Genomic DNA, 16525 nt, shown 5'->3' with positions numbered 1-16525 from the left:
AGCTCCCCTGTTAGCCCTGTTTGACCCCCCTGCAGCTTGTTAGGCCTCTACTACCAGCATGGCCCCTGTCTGCTAGCCTTGCCCCGGCTACTAGCACAGCCTCTATGTTTATGCAGCCCTTGCTGCTGGCATAGGCCCTGTAGCTAGCCTTGCCCTGGCAGCTAACCCAGTCCCTCAGCAGAGCCCCAGTCTGCTAGCTTAGCCCCGGCTGCTAGCACAGCCTCTATGTTTTATGCAGCCCTTGCTGCTGGCATGGGCCCTGTAGCTAGCCATGCCAGGCAGCTAACCCAATTCCCTCTGCATGGCCCCGGTCTGCTAGCTTGGCCCCGGCTGTTAGCACAGCCTCTATGTTAATGCAGCCTTGCAGCTGGCATAGGCCCTGTAGCTAGCCAGGCCCAAGCAGCTAACCCGGTCCCTCTGCATGGCCTCCACTTTTTTGTGTAGCATCTCACACTGCTAGGACTGCCCCTTCAGCTAGCAGGGTCAGTTTTCTCCCACTGCTAGGACTGCCCTTTCAGCTAGCAAGGTCAGTATTCCCACTGCTAGGACTGCCCTTTCAGCTAGCAAGGTCAGTATTCCCACTGCTAGGACTGCCCTTTCAGCTAGCAAGGTCAGTTTTATCCCCACTGCTAGGACTGCCCTTTCAGCTAGCATGGTCAGTTTATCCCCACTGCTAGGACTGCCCTTTCAGCTAGCAAGGTCAGTTTATCTCCCACTGCTAGGACTGCCCTTTCAGCTAGCAAGGTCAGTTTCTCTCCCACTGCTAGGACTGCCCCTTCAGCTAGCATGGTCAGTTTGCTCCCACTGCTAGGACTGCCTTTTCAGCTAGCAAGGTCAGTTTATCCCACTGCTAGGACTGCCCTTTCAGCTGGCAAGGTCAGTATTCCCACTGCTAGGACTGCCCTTTCAGCTAGCAAGGTCAGTTTCCCCACTGCTAGGACTGCCCTTTCAGCTAGCAAGGTCAGTTTATCTCCCACTGCTAGGACTGCCCTTTCAGCTAGCAAGGTCAGTTTCTCTCCCACTGCTAGGACTGCCCCTTCAGCTAGCATGGTCAGTTTGCTCCCACTGCTAGGACTGCCTTTTCAGCTAGCAAGGTCAGTTTATCCCACTGCTAGGACTGCCCTTTCAGCTGGCAAGGTCAGTATTCCCACTGCTAGGACTGCCCTTTCAGCTAGCAAGGTCAGTTTATCTCACACAGCTAGGACTGTCCTTCCAGCTAGCTTGTTCTCTCATGCTGGTCCAGCCCTGTCTGCCAGCCTAGCTCCGGCAGCTAGCGCAGCCTCTATGTTAATGTAGCAGTACAGCTGGCATAGGCCCTGTAGCTATCAGTGCCTTGGCAGCTACCCTTTCCCCCTGCTAGCCTAGCTCGGCAGCTAGCGCAGCCTCTATGTTGATGTAGCAGTACAGCTAGCATAGGCCCTGTAGCTATCAGTGCCTTGGCAGCTACCCTTTCCCTCTGCTAGCCTAGCTCGGCAGCTAGCGCAGCCTCTATGTTGATGTAGCAGTACAGCTAGCATAGGCCCTGTAGCTATCAGTGCCCTGGCAGCTACCCTTTCCCTCTGCTAGCCTGGCTCCGGCAGCTTGCGCAGCCTCTATGTTGATGTAGCAGTACAGCTAGCATAGGCCCTGTAGCTATCAGTGCCCTGGCAGCTAACCTTCCCTCTGCTAGCCCTTTCCCGGTGCTACCATGGTTACCCCTTTTGCTACCCTGCTTGCCCCTCAGTTCTCTAGACCCAGTTCCTCTAGACCAGTTCTCTAGACCAGTTCTCTAAACCAGTTCTCTAGACCAGTTCTCTAGCCCGGTTCTCTAGCCCAGTTCTCTAGACCAGTTCTCTAGACCAGTTCTCTAGTTCTCTAGACCCAGTTCCTCTAGACCAGTTCCTCTAGACCAGTTCCCCCAGTTGCCCCTCTGCTACCCTAGTTACCCCTCGGCGACCCTGTTTCTTTTGCTAGCCCCACTCTTGTGGTGGCTTCCCCTGCTGGCTTGGCCAGTACCTCTTGTTTTGCCCCCTGCCACTCTGTCTGTATTTGTTTTGGGTCGCCGGGTGGCTCCCGTTGAGGGGGTACTGTGAGGTTTTGTCCGCTGCTCACCAACTTTCTCTGTTTTCTTTAAGCCTACTGTTTAGGAATTCTCTTCTCACTCCCTCTCTCTAGCCCCCACCCTCTCGTTCTTTACTCTCGTTTACTCTCAGTGGCCACACCTGGACTACCTGTCATTATGTGTTTGATTGGTCTGGTGCCGAACTCACACTTTTAGTTCGATTATCAATTACCTCTCGCACCTGTGGTGGCAGGCTAATTAGTTCCCCTGTGGGCTTTAAATACCAGGGCTCTTCCCCTCGTTTCGGCGTGGGGTCGTGTTGTAAACATGCCGTATCATATTCTCAAACATCAAGACTCCTTCGGGAGGTCCTCTGTTCTGCCTATGCTGTTTTGATTCTCCGGCGTGAGACGAGGTGCAAGCTTTGGCCACCTGTCGCCGTTTGCCTGGAGGGAGACATTGTACTGCGCTCTCTAATCCTCTACGGGAGGTATTCCAGTGTTCCACTCCAGACCAGCGCGCCAGATGCGCTCAAGCCTTCGCCACCTGTCGCCGTTTGCCTGGAGGGAGACACTGTACTGCGCTCTCTAATCCTCTACGGGAGGTATTCCAGTGTTCCACTTCAGACCCCCACGCAGCTATCGACCTGACGCACATCCAGACCAGCGCGCAGACGCGCATCTTCCAGACCTTCAAGCTTGGCACGCTCCTCCGTACCAGCGCACAGACGCGCATCTTCCAGACCTTCGAGCTTGGCACGCTCCTCCGTACCAGCGCACAGACGCGCATCATCCAGACCTTCGAGCTTGGCACGCTCCTCCGTACCAGCGCACAGACGCGCATCTTCCAGACCTTCGAGCTTGGCACGCTCCTCCGTACCAGCGCACAGACGCGCATCTTCCAGACCTTCGAGCTTGGCACGCTCCTCCGTACCAGCGCACAGACGCGCATCTTCCAGACCTTCGAGCTTGGCACGCTCCTCCGTACCAGCGCACAGACGCGCATCATCCAGACCTCCAAGCTTGGCACACTCCTCCACGCAGACGCACCCCAGATGCGTCTCTCGGTTCCGGCGCGCACTCCAAGCAGTGGCGCACCACTCTGACCTCGGCTCGGACAGCCGGCTCCCCGGTGGCGACGCTCTCGCCCCGCTGCCTGTTCCAGCACCACTCTGACCTCGGCTCGGACAGCCGGCTCCCCGGTGGCGACGCCCTCGCCCCGCTGCTGTTCCAGCTCCTTTACGCATTATACGCATTACGTCTGGGTGAGTTTATTTGACTGTCTTGATCATCTCCGTTTTCGTGTGTTTCTTAACACTGAAGATAACCACCTTTTTAATCAGACAGTCACTCACCCAGCGTGTGCCTCTGTTTGTTTTCACTGGGATATTATTTTGGACGTTACATCTCCCACTGTGTGTTTGTTCACACCGAAGATAGTATTCACTTTTGGATTGTTTTTGGAACTTTGCTCTTTGTGTATTTTACACGAAGATAGTTTTTACTTTGATAACTTTTGTATTTGGACTAGTCACCTCTCCTGCATCTGCTCTGTTTTCCCCTTTGTACTTTAACCCTCTCCTCTCTCCCTCTCGGCCGCCGTTACCCACCTCGGAGATCTGCCGAGAGAGTTCTGCAGAGCGGCCCTGATGTTTCCCACCAGTCCTCCCAGTCCTCCCTGTCCCCAGCCCGCCTCCGCGGGCCTCTGTCCCTGTTCTCCCCTTTCTAGTCCTCCTCGTCCCCAGCCCGCCTCCGCGGGCCTCTGTCCCTCTGTCACCAGAACCTGGCCCTCTGTTCCCCAGAACCTGTTCCCTATGTCCCCCAGTACCTGTCCCTCTGTCCCTAGTTCTCCCCTCTCTAGTTCCTCCTAGTCCTCCCGTCCGGTCCTCCTAGTTCCTCCCTGTTTCTTCCAACCTTCCCCTAGCGTTCCCTTAGCCTGTTCCTTCCCCTCTTGTTATTTCCAGTATTTTGTGTTTCTCCCTTAAAGGGACAGTGCCGGTTTCCCTTTGTTTCAATAAATGCCTGTTTCTTGGCTTACCCTCATACCTGTCTTGTGTTGTGCGATTGGGGTCGGTTACAAACCATAACAATAATTCCTTGATTGTCAGTAACGGCTTTATTTAGTATGGGTTGATATATTGATCAGACTGATTGCAAACAAAGAAATGGACAATCAAGCTGGAAGTAACGTTAGTTTCCTCTTACCGTTCGCCGATTAGACTGGAGGAAAAATATCCCACTTATTTGACATCGATCTGCTAGATCCATTTCCGGTTTGTATGACGCAATAAACGCCGAAATCATATCGATTATTGCGTTTCGAAAGCGATCCAAATGCACTCGAGTGTGTATATTGATCCACGCCACAATATATCTCTGGCGGAGGAATTTCCTCAATGCACCGATCGCCACTTCCGGTTTGGCGTGAGTGTAACTCGCCCGACCATCCACCAGGTGGCAGTATTGAGGCGTTGCAATATCAGAACAGGGTCCGGCTGCGATCCGGAGGGAGGCTGGATGAATTATGAATGCCATGGCGAAAAAAATTTATATTGATCCCAAACACGGGGCGGCTACGTGGCGTAGTGGGCAAGGCGCTCGCCACGAATGCAGAGACGCTGGGCTTGCCTGTTCGAGCCCAGCGCTCCACATTGCTTTCAGTTTAGCTGGTCGTTCATACTAATACACATTGGCCGTATTAGGGGGTGGGAAACTGATGGGTGGGGATCGGGCGTTGTGGACAGCGACTCCTACAGGTCGGTTGGTGCGCCTGCGCAGTAGAATCAGGAAGTGTCGGGGGCAGCGTGAGCCTCCCACGCGTTACTCCTCGCCACTGAGAGATCGAGCTGCGCAGGTGAAAAAATGCGACTGCTGTTACCTCAAGTACCGGAGGGGACTTGTGCTATGTATGACTTAGTCCACATTGCAGCCGGCTTGTGGGAGGCAAGAAACAGCATTCGTGACAGGGGAGGGTTGAATTGGATGATACGAAATTGGGATGGGAGAAAAAATATATAGAAAATGGGAGAAAAAGTGGATAAAAAAAAAAATATTGATCCCAAACACATGATACGCCGTTGTTGGTGTTCAACGCATGGCGGGCAATAACGATTTACGCCGTTCTTGGCGCACAATGTGTTAATTGAAGCATAATGGAGATTTATTCACAAAACCATCCGCAGGGACTTCCGGTTTGACCGCGGAAGAACATGGCAGCCTAACTCACGAGCTCCCCGACAGCAAAATGATATAGCCCCGGAAAACATTTATTGACAACACCAGGGTATATATTTAATAGGGATGAAAGAAGGGGCTATCACAAGACGTAGGGCGAACACGGTTACAACTGAAAAAGACGACGGAATGGCAGAGAATGGCAATACAACGGGAGAAAAAGATGGCGACGATGACTCTGAGCGAGAGGCCACGCTGATGAACATCTACAAGGAGCTCAAAGAGTTCAGAAAAGACAATGAGCGTCAATTTCGGGAAATAAAAAATGAGATGAACAAAATGAACAACAGACTCGGTGAAGCGGAGGGGAGAATCGGAGAAAATGAAAATGTGCTTGATGCGGCAACGGTTTTAATCAAGAAGCTAATGCAGAGGCAGGCTGACGTGGAGGCTAAACTGCTCGACCAGGAGGGCAGAACAAGGAGGGAGAACCTACGGGTCTACGGTATCCCAGAGGAGAAAGAGGGAAAAGATGCACGGATTTCTAGACAGCCTGTTTAAGGACGCACTTGGCCTGCCTCATGACATGGACCTTCGTATCGAACGAGCACACCGGGCATTAGCCCCAAGGCCTAACAACCCGCAGCTGAAGCCACGGTCAATCGTGGTTAAGTTTGGGAGCTACAAAATGAAGGAAGAGATAATACGCCGGACGTGGCAGAAGAAAAACGTCTTATGTGACAATGAACACTTCTATGTCGACCATGATTTCCCCACTGAAATACTGAAGAAGCGAGGAGAATACACCGAAGCCAAGAGAATAATGAAGGAGAAGAATCTCAAGTTCCAGACACCGTATCCTGCGAAAATGAGGGTCTTTTACGAAGATGGCACCCGCCTATACCAGAATGCAGCGGAGGCGACGGCGGATATGGCAAGACGTGGATATCAGATCACCGTGGTGAACCCTCCTGCCGACCCAGATCGAGAGGAGATACTGCGGCTGTCTACCTGGCAGACAGTGGGAAGACAACGGGGACCGGGAGGCGACATACAGGCGACGGAGAATGGAGGTCCCGCACAGCGGGGCAATGAGCATCACGGGTACCGGGAGAAACTCCAGGGATTCAGACGGGGACAGTCGGAGGCGGACAATTAAGATAACGGTCAAGAAACACGTGGATACAGATAAGTCTCAGGGGCATCGTCGTAGAGTAACGAACATCGCAAAGTGCCAATATAAAAAAAAAAAAAAAAAAAAAAAAAATTGAAGTGAAAATAGAGTGCACTAAATAGAAAAATATGCTATAAGCGTGTGAAGGGAAATATCCTGGGTAGATAAAAAAGGGATGGCGAAATGAACCACAGTCCAATATGGCTATGACATAGAAATTGCAATGTACCAATATATATCTAGGGGATATACAAATGTTAATTGTTGGAAAAGAAAAAATTTCACCATCTTGATAAGTTCAGTTGAGTTGATCACACTGTATATAGACTACAGTGTGAGCCATACATTACATTAGGGTATACAAAATAGTAGGGGCACAGTTTTGGGCAACCTGCCTTGTGCCAAATGCACTCCTCTGGTAGACGAGGGGGACCAAAGTGCACGGGTGAGTATCGATCTCACCCTCGGTACAATTGTTCTATCTGGGGTCCTATCGAACGTAGCTTGGGTAAATGTGGGGGGGGGGTAAATGTATTTATGTTTTTATATGTTGTAGTAGTATATATACTATGTTGTTGTATACATATCATCACAGTCTCAGGTCCTAGATATGGAAATATGGGATATAGCGCCCCAGACATAGAAGCATTACATGCTGGATTGCACAGGGGATATACATTACAAGGGATATGGGGCTGATTAAAATAGTATCGTGGAATATAGACGGATGTCATCATCTCATTAAGAGAAAAAAAGTACTGACGTTCTTGAAACAAAAAAAGACGGATATTCAAGAATCACACCTGAATGAGGAAGAGTCGGCCAAGCTTAAGAGGGACTGGGTGGGACAAATATTCTATAGTACGTTCTCTTCTAGGAAGAGGGGGGTGGCAATATTAGTGAGAAAAAACATAGACGTTAAGGTGCACAACAGTTTCTCGCATGATGAGGGGAGATGGGTTATAATGGATGCAGATTTGGAGGGACAGAGAACTACATTAGCTAATATATATGCACCCAACGTGTCGTCCTCAGACTTTTTTCATGAAGTGTGTGAGGTGATTAGGAAGATAGGGAATAGCAACGTAATCATAGGGGGGGACTTCAACCTGGTTGGAGACACCTTGCTGGACAAATCATCTCAACCCAGGACCGCTGACAACGCAGGGAGACTGGCGGTCGGTGTACTGATAGATGAATTGGGCCTAGTAGATATCTGGAGGGTTCTGAACCCACAGGAAAGAGACTACATGTTTTACTCTCACCCACATGCCTCATACTCTAGAATAGACTATTTCCTGATCTCTAGCACGCTGGTAGAACAAATAGCAGATAGTAGGCTAGGGAACATTGTAATATCTGATCATGCTCCAGTTGAGTTGGTAATCACATCCATAGAGGAGGGGCAGCGGTCCCTGAGATGGCGATTCAATAACCTAATGTTGAATGATGAAGTGTCATGTGCATACATTAGAACTATATTTAAGGAATTCTGGGAACTTAATGAAGGGTCAATAGATGATAGTGGCATAATGTGGGACACATGTAAAGCATACATGAGAGGACGACTCATACAATACAGTGCAATACTAAAAAGGGCAGAGAAACAGTAAATTACAGCATTGGACAAAGAAATTAAAGCACTCTCGAAACAGCACAGCCAGAGACCAGACCCAGAAACGTGGAGAAATCTGAACAAATCCAAATATGAATTGAACAACATATACCAAAAAAAGGCTGAATATGCTTTATTTAGGACCAACCAAAGATATTATGAACAAGGGGAGAGAGCGGGTAAAATACTAGCGAATCGGGTTAAACAAATGCAAAATCTAAATATTATATCCTCAATTTATAATAAGGATGACGAAATTATTACAGACAAAAAGGAAATTAACAATGTTTTCAGGTGCTTTTACCAGGATTTATATACCCCACAGGCAGCGGTGGATCAGGTAAAAATGGACGCGTTCTTCAACAAGATTGAATTACCATCGTTATCGAAACAACAAATGAAGTCAATGGAGGGGGAGGTCTCGATAGAGGAAATACACGCGGCAATCAATAGCCTTAAACTAGGTAAAGCGCCAGGAGACGATGGGTTTACTCCCGATTTCTACAAACAATTCAGTGATATAATCTCTCCAAGACTATTGAAAGTATATCATGATTCACTGTTAAAAGGGAGCTTGCCCACTAGCTTGAGATCGGCCACTATTACGTTACTACAGAAAAAGGGCAAAGACCCTCAATACTGTGGGAACTATAGGCCTATATCCCTGAGCAATTTGGAAGAAAAAGTATTAGCAAAAATACTAGCAAATAGAATAGAAGATGTACTACCAAGTTTGGTACACTCAGACCAAGTGGGTTTCGTGAAGGGGAGAAACTCAGCTGATAATATTTGCAGAATCCTACACATAATGTGGAAGGTTAGGAATGATGTAGAGCCTACAGTGGCCTTCTCATTGGACGCCGAAAAGGCCTTTGATAAGGTGGAGTTTGCATTTTTGTTTCACACACTAGAGCGCTTCGGATTCGGACCATCGTTTACTGGGTGGGTAAAGCTGTTGTACACAAATCCGATGGCCTCTGTCTTGACTAACGGGATCGTATCCTCGCCCTTTAAGCTAGGACGGGGGACGAGGCAAGGTTCTCCGCTTTCTCCCCAAATGTTCGCGCTTTTCCTCGAACCACTTGCTATCGCACTAAGGACTAATCAAGACATCAAAGGGGTAATAGCGGGACAGGTGGAACATAAACTATTTTTATATGCGGATGATATCTTATTGGTATCCAGCAATCCCCAAACAGCAGCTGGGGTCATTGGAACTGTTATCGAGTCCTTCTCAGAAATATCTGGATACACAATCAACTGGAGCAAGTCAGAAGCAATGCCTCTCTCTAAGTGCTGTCCCTCTGCTATTAGGAGGGGATGGCAGTTCAGGTGGATGCCGTCAGGGTTGATATATCTAGGAATAAAGCTGATCCCAGGTCTGAAAGAGATAGTACAAGCCAATATTGCCCCTATAATCGAACACGTTAGTGCTCTGACCCAGAATTGGGCCAAGATGAATATGTCCCTCCTTGGGAAGGTAAATTTAGTAAAAATGATATTGGCTCCCAAATTAAATTATATCCTATATATGCTGCCGCTGACCCTCCCAACTCAGTTACTCAAACAGTATGACAAGATAATTAATGTATATTTGTGGGGGGGCAAAAGGCCGCTATTTGGTCGGGCCAAAATGTATGCAGCAAAGGAAGATGGCGGCTTATCCCTGCCTAAGCTAGACTGGTATCACTACGCGTTCTCACTCTCCCAGCTCTCCAAATTGAACCACTCGTCTGAGGAGGCACCTGCTTGGGTCAAGATGGAGGAGGAAATGGTATATCCCTCATCTCTGGAATCCTTCCTGACACAATCAGACAGACCTATACCTTTTAAGAACCCTCTAATGGCGTTTGCCAGGGAAACTTGGAATCAGTCGCACAGGCTGACTAGTGATAGCCCATATGATATATCTAACTACAAGAGCCTCTATATGGTATAATAAAAAACTAAAGATTGGTAAGAAATATGGGAGGACTGGATTAAAAGGGGGATACATGTACTAGGTGATATAGCCGGGGACGATGGGGTATTACCTTTTGAGGATATTAGAAAGGACTTTGGTATAGATAATAAAAACGTCTATAGATTCCTGCAGATTAGACATTGTATATCGTCATCAATGGGAGGGCCAAAATGTGGCTCGATTACTGCAATTCAAGAAATATTTTATAAAGGATGGCGTAGGAAAGGCGGTGCGTCAAGATTCTATGATGTTATAAGGGAACACAATGCACCCAAGTTGGTGGGTCTGAGGTTGAGCTGGGAGAACGATGTACGTGAGGATATTACTGAGGAAATATGGGAGAAGCTGGTGTCCAAATGGGGTAAATTCTCGCGGGAGGCACAATCACAACTTATCTTTTACAAAGTTTTAAACAGAAGCTATTGGACGCCTAGTAAACTGGCCAGACTAAAATTAAGGGACAGTGACATCTGCTGGAGATGTGAGAAGGAGACAGGCACCTTACTACATATGTTATACGAATGTGAGAAAGTCCGGAAAATGTGGGATCAAATTGTGATATTCCTAAGTAAAGTTTTGAATGTAAAGGTGAATAACTCCCCAATGGCATGTGTTTTGGGTATAGTACCGAAAGAGATTAAACTGCCTAAATACCAGGGAATGTGGTATAGAATGGCCATGATATCAGGGTGTAGAATTGCCTTACGACATTGGAAATCACCCATTGATATTACTTTTAAAGAATGGATGGAACTAATGTTCCGGACAGCATCATATGAAAGGGTAACATATAGAGTCGCAGGGAGAGAGGATATCTTTGCTGAGGTATGGGACAGTTTTCTACACCTGACTGAACGGTCTGGGGACGAATGATTAAGGTGGGGTTTCAGTATTATCAATGATGAATGTGAAAAATGGGATCTGACCTGATGGTACCTATACTTTATATTGTATTATGTATGTATATGCATAGATTGTATGTCCGGATGGTGTATCTATGGAATGGCCACTTTCTCTAGCACACTCTCACATGCGCATATCTAGCCGCATACGCATGTCTAGGACACACATACTCGTATGTGTACATAACTGAATTACACACACTCATATGCACATGGCTGGGATATACATGCCAGAGGCACACATACACGCATATACTCACATGTAGGAAGCAGGCATACACACACGTACCTATACAGATATCTGAAGCATAAGCTCTCACTTACACATATAGGGGATATACTGTACACATACATATGGGACACACACATACATAGCTGAGACGCACATACATATACACACCTGAGATATACACTCACACATGTGGCAGAGACGTACATGGATACGAGACACACACAAAAGGTAGGATCACAGTCACGTACCTGAGAGATGCACACACACACACACGTATGAGACATACACACATACTTACGTGAGACACGTACCCACATACATATATCTGAGACACACATTCATACATGTTCTCACGCACACCTACTGTACATATATCTGAGACACATCCTCTCACATGCACTATTGAGAACGATGGCATCCCGATAGATGCAGCACATACCTGCTCGCAGGTAGATCGGTCTACATGTAACGTATGTGCATCAGGGATATATATGCACAATGTATAGTAATGTTTTTTTTTTTTGCAAGTGCTTTTTTAATTTCCATGTCAGTTTTTAATATGTTTGTATGAGTCTTTTGTATGTTTTGTATGTTATTACGAAAAAGAAAAAGACAAATCGTGGATGTTGCATATTATGCTGTGGAAAGATGTCTTGTGAATATTTGGAATATTTGTGGAAAAATATCAATAAAATAAAAAATAAAAATCACCTGCCCTTTATTAATTTGCTTCGATTTTTTGTACACTTGATCTCAAGAAGGCGCTGAATGAGCTACATTTTTCACGTTTGGTCAATGTTAGTATGGAATTATTCACGGTCAAATATGAAAAAAAATGAAATTATAATAATAATTTATATTCATTTTTGGTTCATTACAATTTACTCAAGCTTAGTAACAGACACAATATTTGTGACACTGGGAATAATAGATGTCCCTAGATACCAAGAACATGCAAATGGAACTTGTAGAAGTTAAAAACCATACTATGGCTGACTGTTATATTATAGATGATAACATATTGTTCTACACATCACACAATTAGCTTACAGATGAGTGGACCTTTCAACATATTCACTACTAACACTAAGTAGTAAAACTCTCAATTACCACTGGAAACACTACAGTTTTTCTACAGAACTCCACAAAACTCCAATGGTGAATCTTGAGCAGTAGATAAACTACACATTCCTAAATAGTCACTACATAGTCACAACATAGTCACGACATAGTCACTACATAGTCACTACATAGTCATGACAGTCACTACATAGTCACTACATAGTCACGACATAGTCACTACATAGTCACTACATAGTCATGACAGTCACTACATAGTCACGACATAGTCACTACATAGTCACTACATAGTCATGACATAGTCACTACATAGTCACGACATAGTCACTACATAGTCACGACATAGTCACACCATAGTCATGCCAGTCACGACATAGTCACTACATAGTCATGACAGTCACTACATAGTCACTACATAGTCATGACAGTCACTACATAGTCACTACATAGTCACAACATAGTCATGACAGTCACTACATAGTCACTACATAGTCACAACATAGTCATGACAGTCACTACATCACGGGTGGCCAACCCGCGGCCATTTGCATGTTCTTGGTATCTGAATCTAGGGACATATATGGATCAGTGTCAGAAATAGTGTGTCTGTTACTAGGCTTGAGTAAATTGTAATGAACCAAAGGAGAATATCAATTCTATTTAAAAAAATATATATATGATCTTTGACTGTGAATAACACCATGCTAAAATGTACCAGACCTGAAAAATCTAAGCAAATGAATAAAGGGAAGATGATTAAACAGAAGGTTTTGTAGATACAGTACTGAATTCTGCCATCTTTTTTATAATGTAAATTTCTCCACCATTTTTCATTGTATTGCAACACCGTTTTTTGCAAGACGTTCACAGAAAGGTAGAGAAACTAATTGCGTTCTGTTTTATGGCAATAACGTTCAGGTTTGTGGGAGATAATCCCAAAAAATAAGAGAAATAAAAAAGTGTATCCAGAAGTCAGATGATTGACAGGGGCTGGTGTGAGCTGGGTAGGGTAGTTTTTCGAAATTCGAAAGCCCTGAGTCTCTTCCTTCAAAAGACTACACTCACTTTTGGCTGTGCCACTTCCTCCTGTCAATATGCGCCGGTTTCCGACTCAATGCCCTGAGATTTCTTTAATCTTATATTTCACTAATAACAATTAAAATCATTGGTAAACAAACGTAATGCTGAAAATATACACGTTTACTGTATATCTCGGGCTTAAGAGGTTAACCCTGTGAGGCCCAAATTAAAAAGACATTAGCAACTTCAGAGGCCAGAGGGTGGGACATATAAACACATTTACTATCAAATAGCATTGTGAGGCTGAACAACAGGACCAATTGACTATACATGTGCTTCAAACATTTTAAATAAACATTATTTTTTTAAATGGCTAAAAGTGATTTTGTAATTTTGCAACCGTGGGTCTCACAGGGTACTTTTAACCCTGTGAGGCCCAAATAAAAAAGACATTAGCAACTTCAGAGGCCAGAGGGTGAGACCTAAACATGAAGGGTGCCGTGACTGAAAAAAAAGGTTGAGAAACGCTGGTATATGGTGTGGCTCTTTGTGGTACCACAGTCATTTTTGTGGCTCTTAGTCTCTGACTGGTTGGCCACCCCTGCACTACATAGTCACTACATAGTCACGACATAGTCACACCATAGTCATGCCAGTCACGACATAGTCACTACATAGTCATGACAGTCACTACATAGTCATGCCAGTCATGACATAGTCACTACATAGTCATGACAGTCACGACATAGTCACTACATAGTCATGCCAGTCACGACATAGTCACTACATAAGTACATAGTCATGACAGTCACTACATAGTCACTACATAGTCATGACAGTCATTACATAGTCATGCCAGTCACGACATAGTCACTACATAGTCATGACAGTCACTACATAGTCACGACATAGTCATGCCAGTCACGACATAGTCACTACATAGTCATGACAGTCACTACATAGTCACGACATAGTCATGCCAGTCACGACATAGTCACTACATAGTCATGACAGTCACTACATAGTCATGCCAGTCACGACATAGTCACTACATAGTCATGACAGTCACTACATAGTCACGACATAGTCACTACATAGTCATGACAGTCACTACATAGTCACTACATAGTCACAACAGTCACTACATAGTCACTACATAGTCACTACATAGTCACGACATAGTCACTACATAGTCACTACATAGTCATGACATAGTCACTACATAGTCACTACATAGTCATGACATAGTCACTACATAGTCATGACATAGTCACAACATAGTCACTACATAGTCACGACATAGTCACGACGTAGTCATGACAATATATCTCTTTACACCGTTTGTCTATTGTCCACCTTAGCTTTCTGTCCCTTGGTTGGATACATGTGACTAAGTCTAAGCTGTTATATTCTCCCTTGTACAGTCATAAGCATACACCCCCCCCCCCCCCCCCCCCCCCCACGTCATCTTTCTCTAATTTTCACCAGCTGCAGATTCACTTACCTGGATGGTCTGAACGAGGAAGCCGTCTCCACCTGTGGGGCACTAAACCCCGCCTCCCCTCCTCCTTCCTCCCTCACTCCCTCCTCCCTCCCTTCCTCCACTCTCAATCGCTCCACGTAGCTCTTGGTGGGGGCTTCGGGGGACCTGCGCAAGGCCTGAGGTCACAGTAGCTTCCTGCCATTTCTGAGGTATGCGATTGGTAGCTGGCGTGATGGCGGGTGAGGAGTGGGCTGAGTGGGAGGTGTGGGCAGGATGTTCGGGGAGAGGAGGGTTGTTATTCTGAGCTGAGGGTCACTGGAGCGCCGCATCGCCGGAGAGGGTGGGACCACAGCCAGGACACGCCCACTCGAGTGGGCCCTGTGTCTGGTGACTGGAGAGAGAGAGAGAGAGAGAGAGAGAGAGAGAGAGAGACAGATAGAGTGAGAGTGAGAGAGAAGCAGCAACACAGACAGAGAGGGAGAGAGGGAGGGAGAGGGAGAAAAAAAATCGATCTCATGAAATCAGGTGTTAGAATCTACAGATGTAAATGGTAAATGGCTGCATTTATATAGCGCTTTTATCCAAAGCACTTTACAACTTATGCCTCACATTCACCCATTCACTCACACATTCACACACCGGCAGAGGCAACCATGCAAGGTGCCAACCTGCTCATCGAGAGCAGTGTCTTGCTCAAGGACACTTCGACATGCCGCTGGAAGGAGCTGGAATCGAACAGGGAACCATCCGATCACCAGATGACTGCTCTACCTCCTGAGCCTGTCGGCCCACAGATGTGTGTGTGTGTGTGTGTGTTCTGATCTAGGTTCACTGTCATTTTGTTCCTGTCTGTGTAATTGAATTCATTACTATATAAAATCTGATCCCTGATCCGTGCTAAGAGCCATACTGTAGAGTGAAGATTGTACTCTACTGTCTGCGAAGAAGGGACTGGACTGTGTGTCTGTGTGTGTCTGTGTGTGCGTGTGTCTGTGTGTGTGTCTGTGTGTGCGTGTGTCTGTGTGTGTGTGTGTGTGTGTGTGTGTCTGTGTGTGTGCGTGTGTCTGTGTGTGTGTGTGTGTGTGTGTGTGTGTGTGTGCGTGTGTGTATGTGTGTGTGTGTGTGTGTGTGTGTGTGTGTGTGTGTGTGTGTGTGTGTGTGTGTGTGTGGTACTCACTGGCGCTGTAGGCTGGGGACAGTGGTGTCTCCCCTACAGGAGACAGAGGGCAGCGGTACTCCTGGATCTGGTCCATGCTCATGGCACAGTTTCTCATGGCGTCCTTGTGGTGGTGGATGGTCGACGGGCTGGAAGCACAGAATGAAACAGACGTCATTTTTAACGGATTGATTGTTTATTTGGATTCCCGTCAGTTATAACCAAGACAATCTTCAGAAAGCCAGCGTTTTGCCTTTTCGCTGATTATTCTCATGTACATGGAATGACTAACAGCATACAGTCAAGTGTCACCACCACTGACTGGTTCGGCCACAAACTAAAACCAAATTTGGACCAAAACGCATAGATTTTGGTACATGGTATTAACATGGAATAAGAATATGGGCTTCCGAGATTGTTACCAAGGTAACAGCTATTCTTCCTGAGCTATTTTGTATCCGAAAATCGGATACAAAACAGCCGAAGGAGAAGAAGCTGTGACATGGAGTCAGAGGCTATGCCTTTTGGGTTCTTAAAGTCTTATATGTTGAAGGAAGGAGTGATTAAGTACACAAGTGTACACGTCACAGTGAGGGCTAGGGCACACAGGACTAGTCACTATGGTGAAGTGAACACTACGGAGGTGTGTGAGGTGAGGCAAACACAGGAAGCATGTGGGAAACTGT

The 16525-nt window shown here is 46.4% G+C and overlaps 1 protein-coding gene across 1 annotated transcript in view; it reads right to left on the bottom strand.

Moving 5' to 3' along the window:
* Nucleotides 1-16525, bottom strand: part of sh2d3ca (SH2 domain containing 3Ca) — a gene marked incomplete at its 5' end in the record, with an annotated part of 107331 nt that overhangs the window by 17015 nt on the left and 73791 nt on the right. Inside the window, 5 exon segments of the mRNA XM_084325502.1 lie at nt 14705-14831; nt 14834-14920; nt 14923-14985; nt 14988-15074; nt 15861-15988. Of these exon segments, the coding sequence (XP_084181628.1) occupies nt 14705-14831; nt 14834-14920; nt 14923-14985; nt 14988-15074; nt 15861-15988 (492 nt within the window).

This window comes from Notolepis coatsorum (assembly GCF_963971535.1).
Source record: "Notolepis coatsorum genome assembly, chromosome: 11".
Taxonomy (NCBI): domain Eukaryota; kingdom Metazoa; phylum Chordata; class Actinopteri; order Aulopiformes; family Paralepididae; genus Notolepis; species Notolepis coatsorum.
Note: the sequence above shows the minus strand (reverse complement) of the source record. Positions and strands in the feature narration are given on the sequence as shown.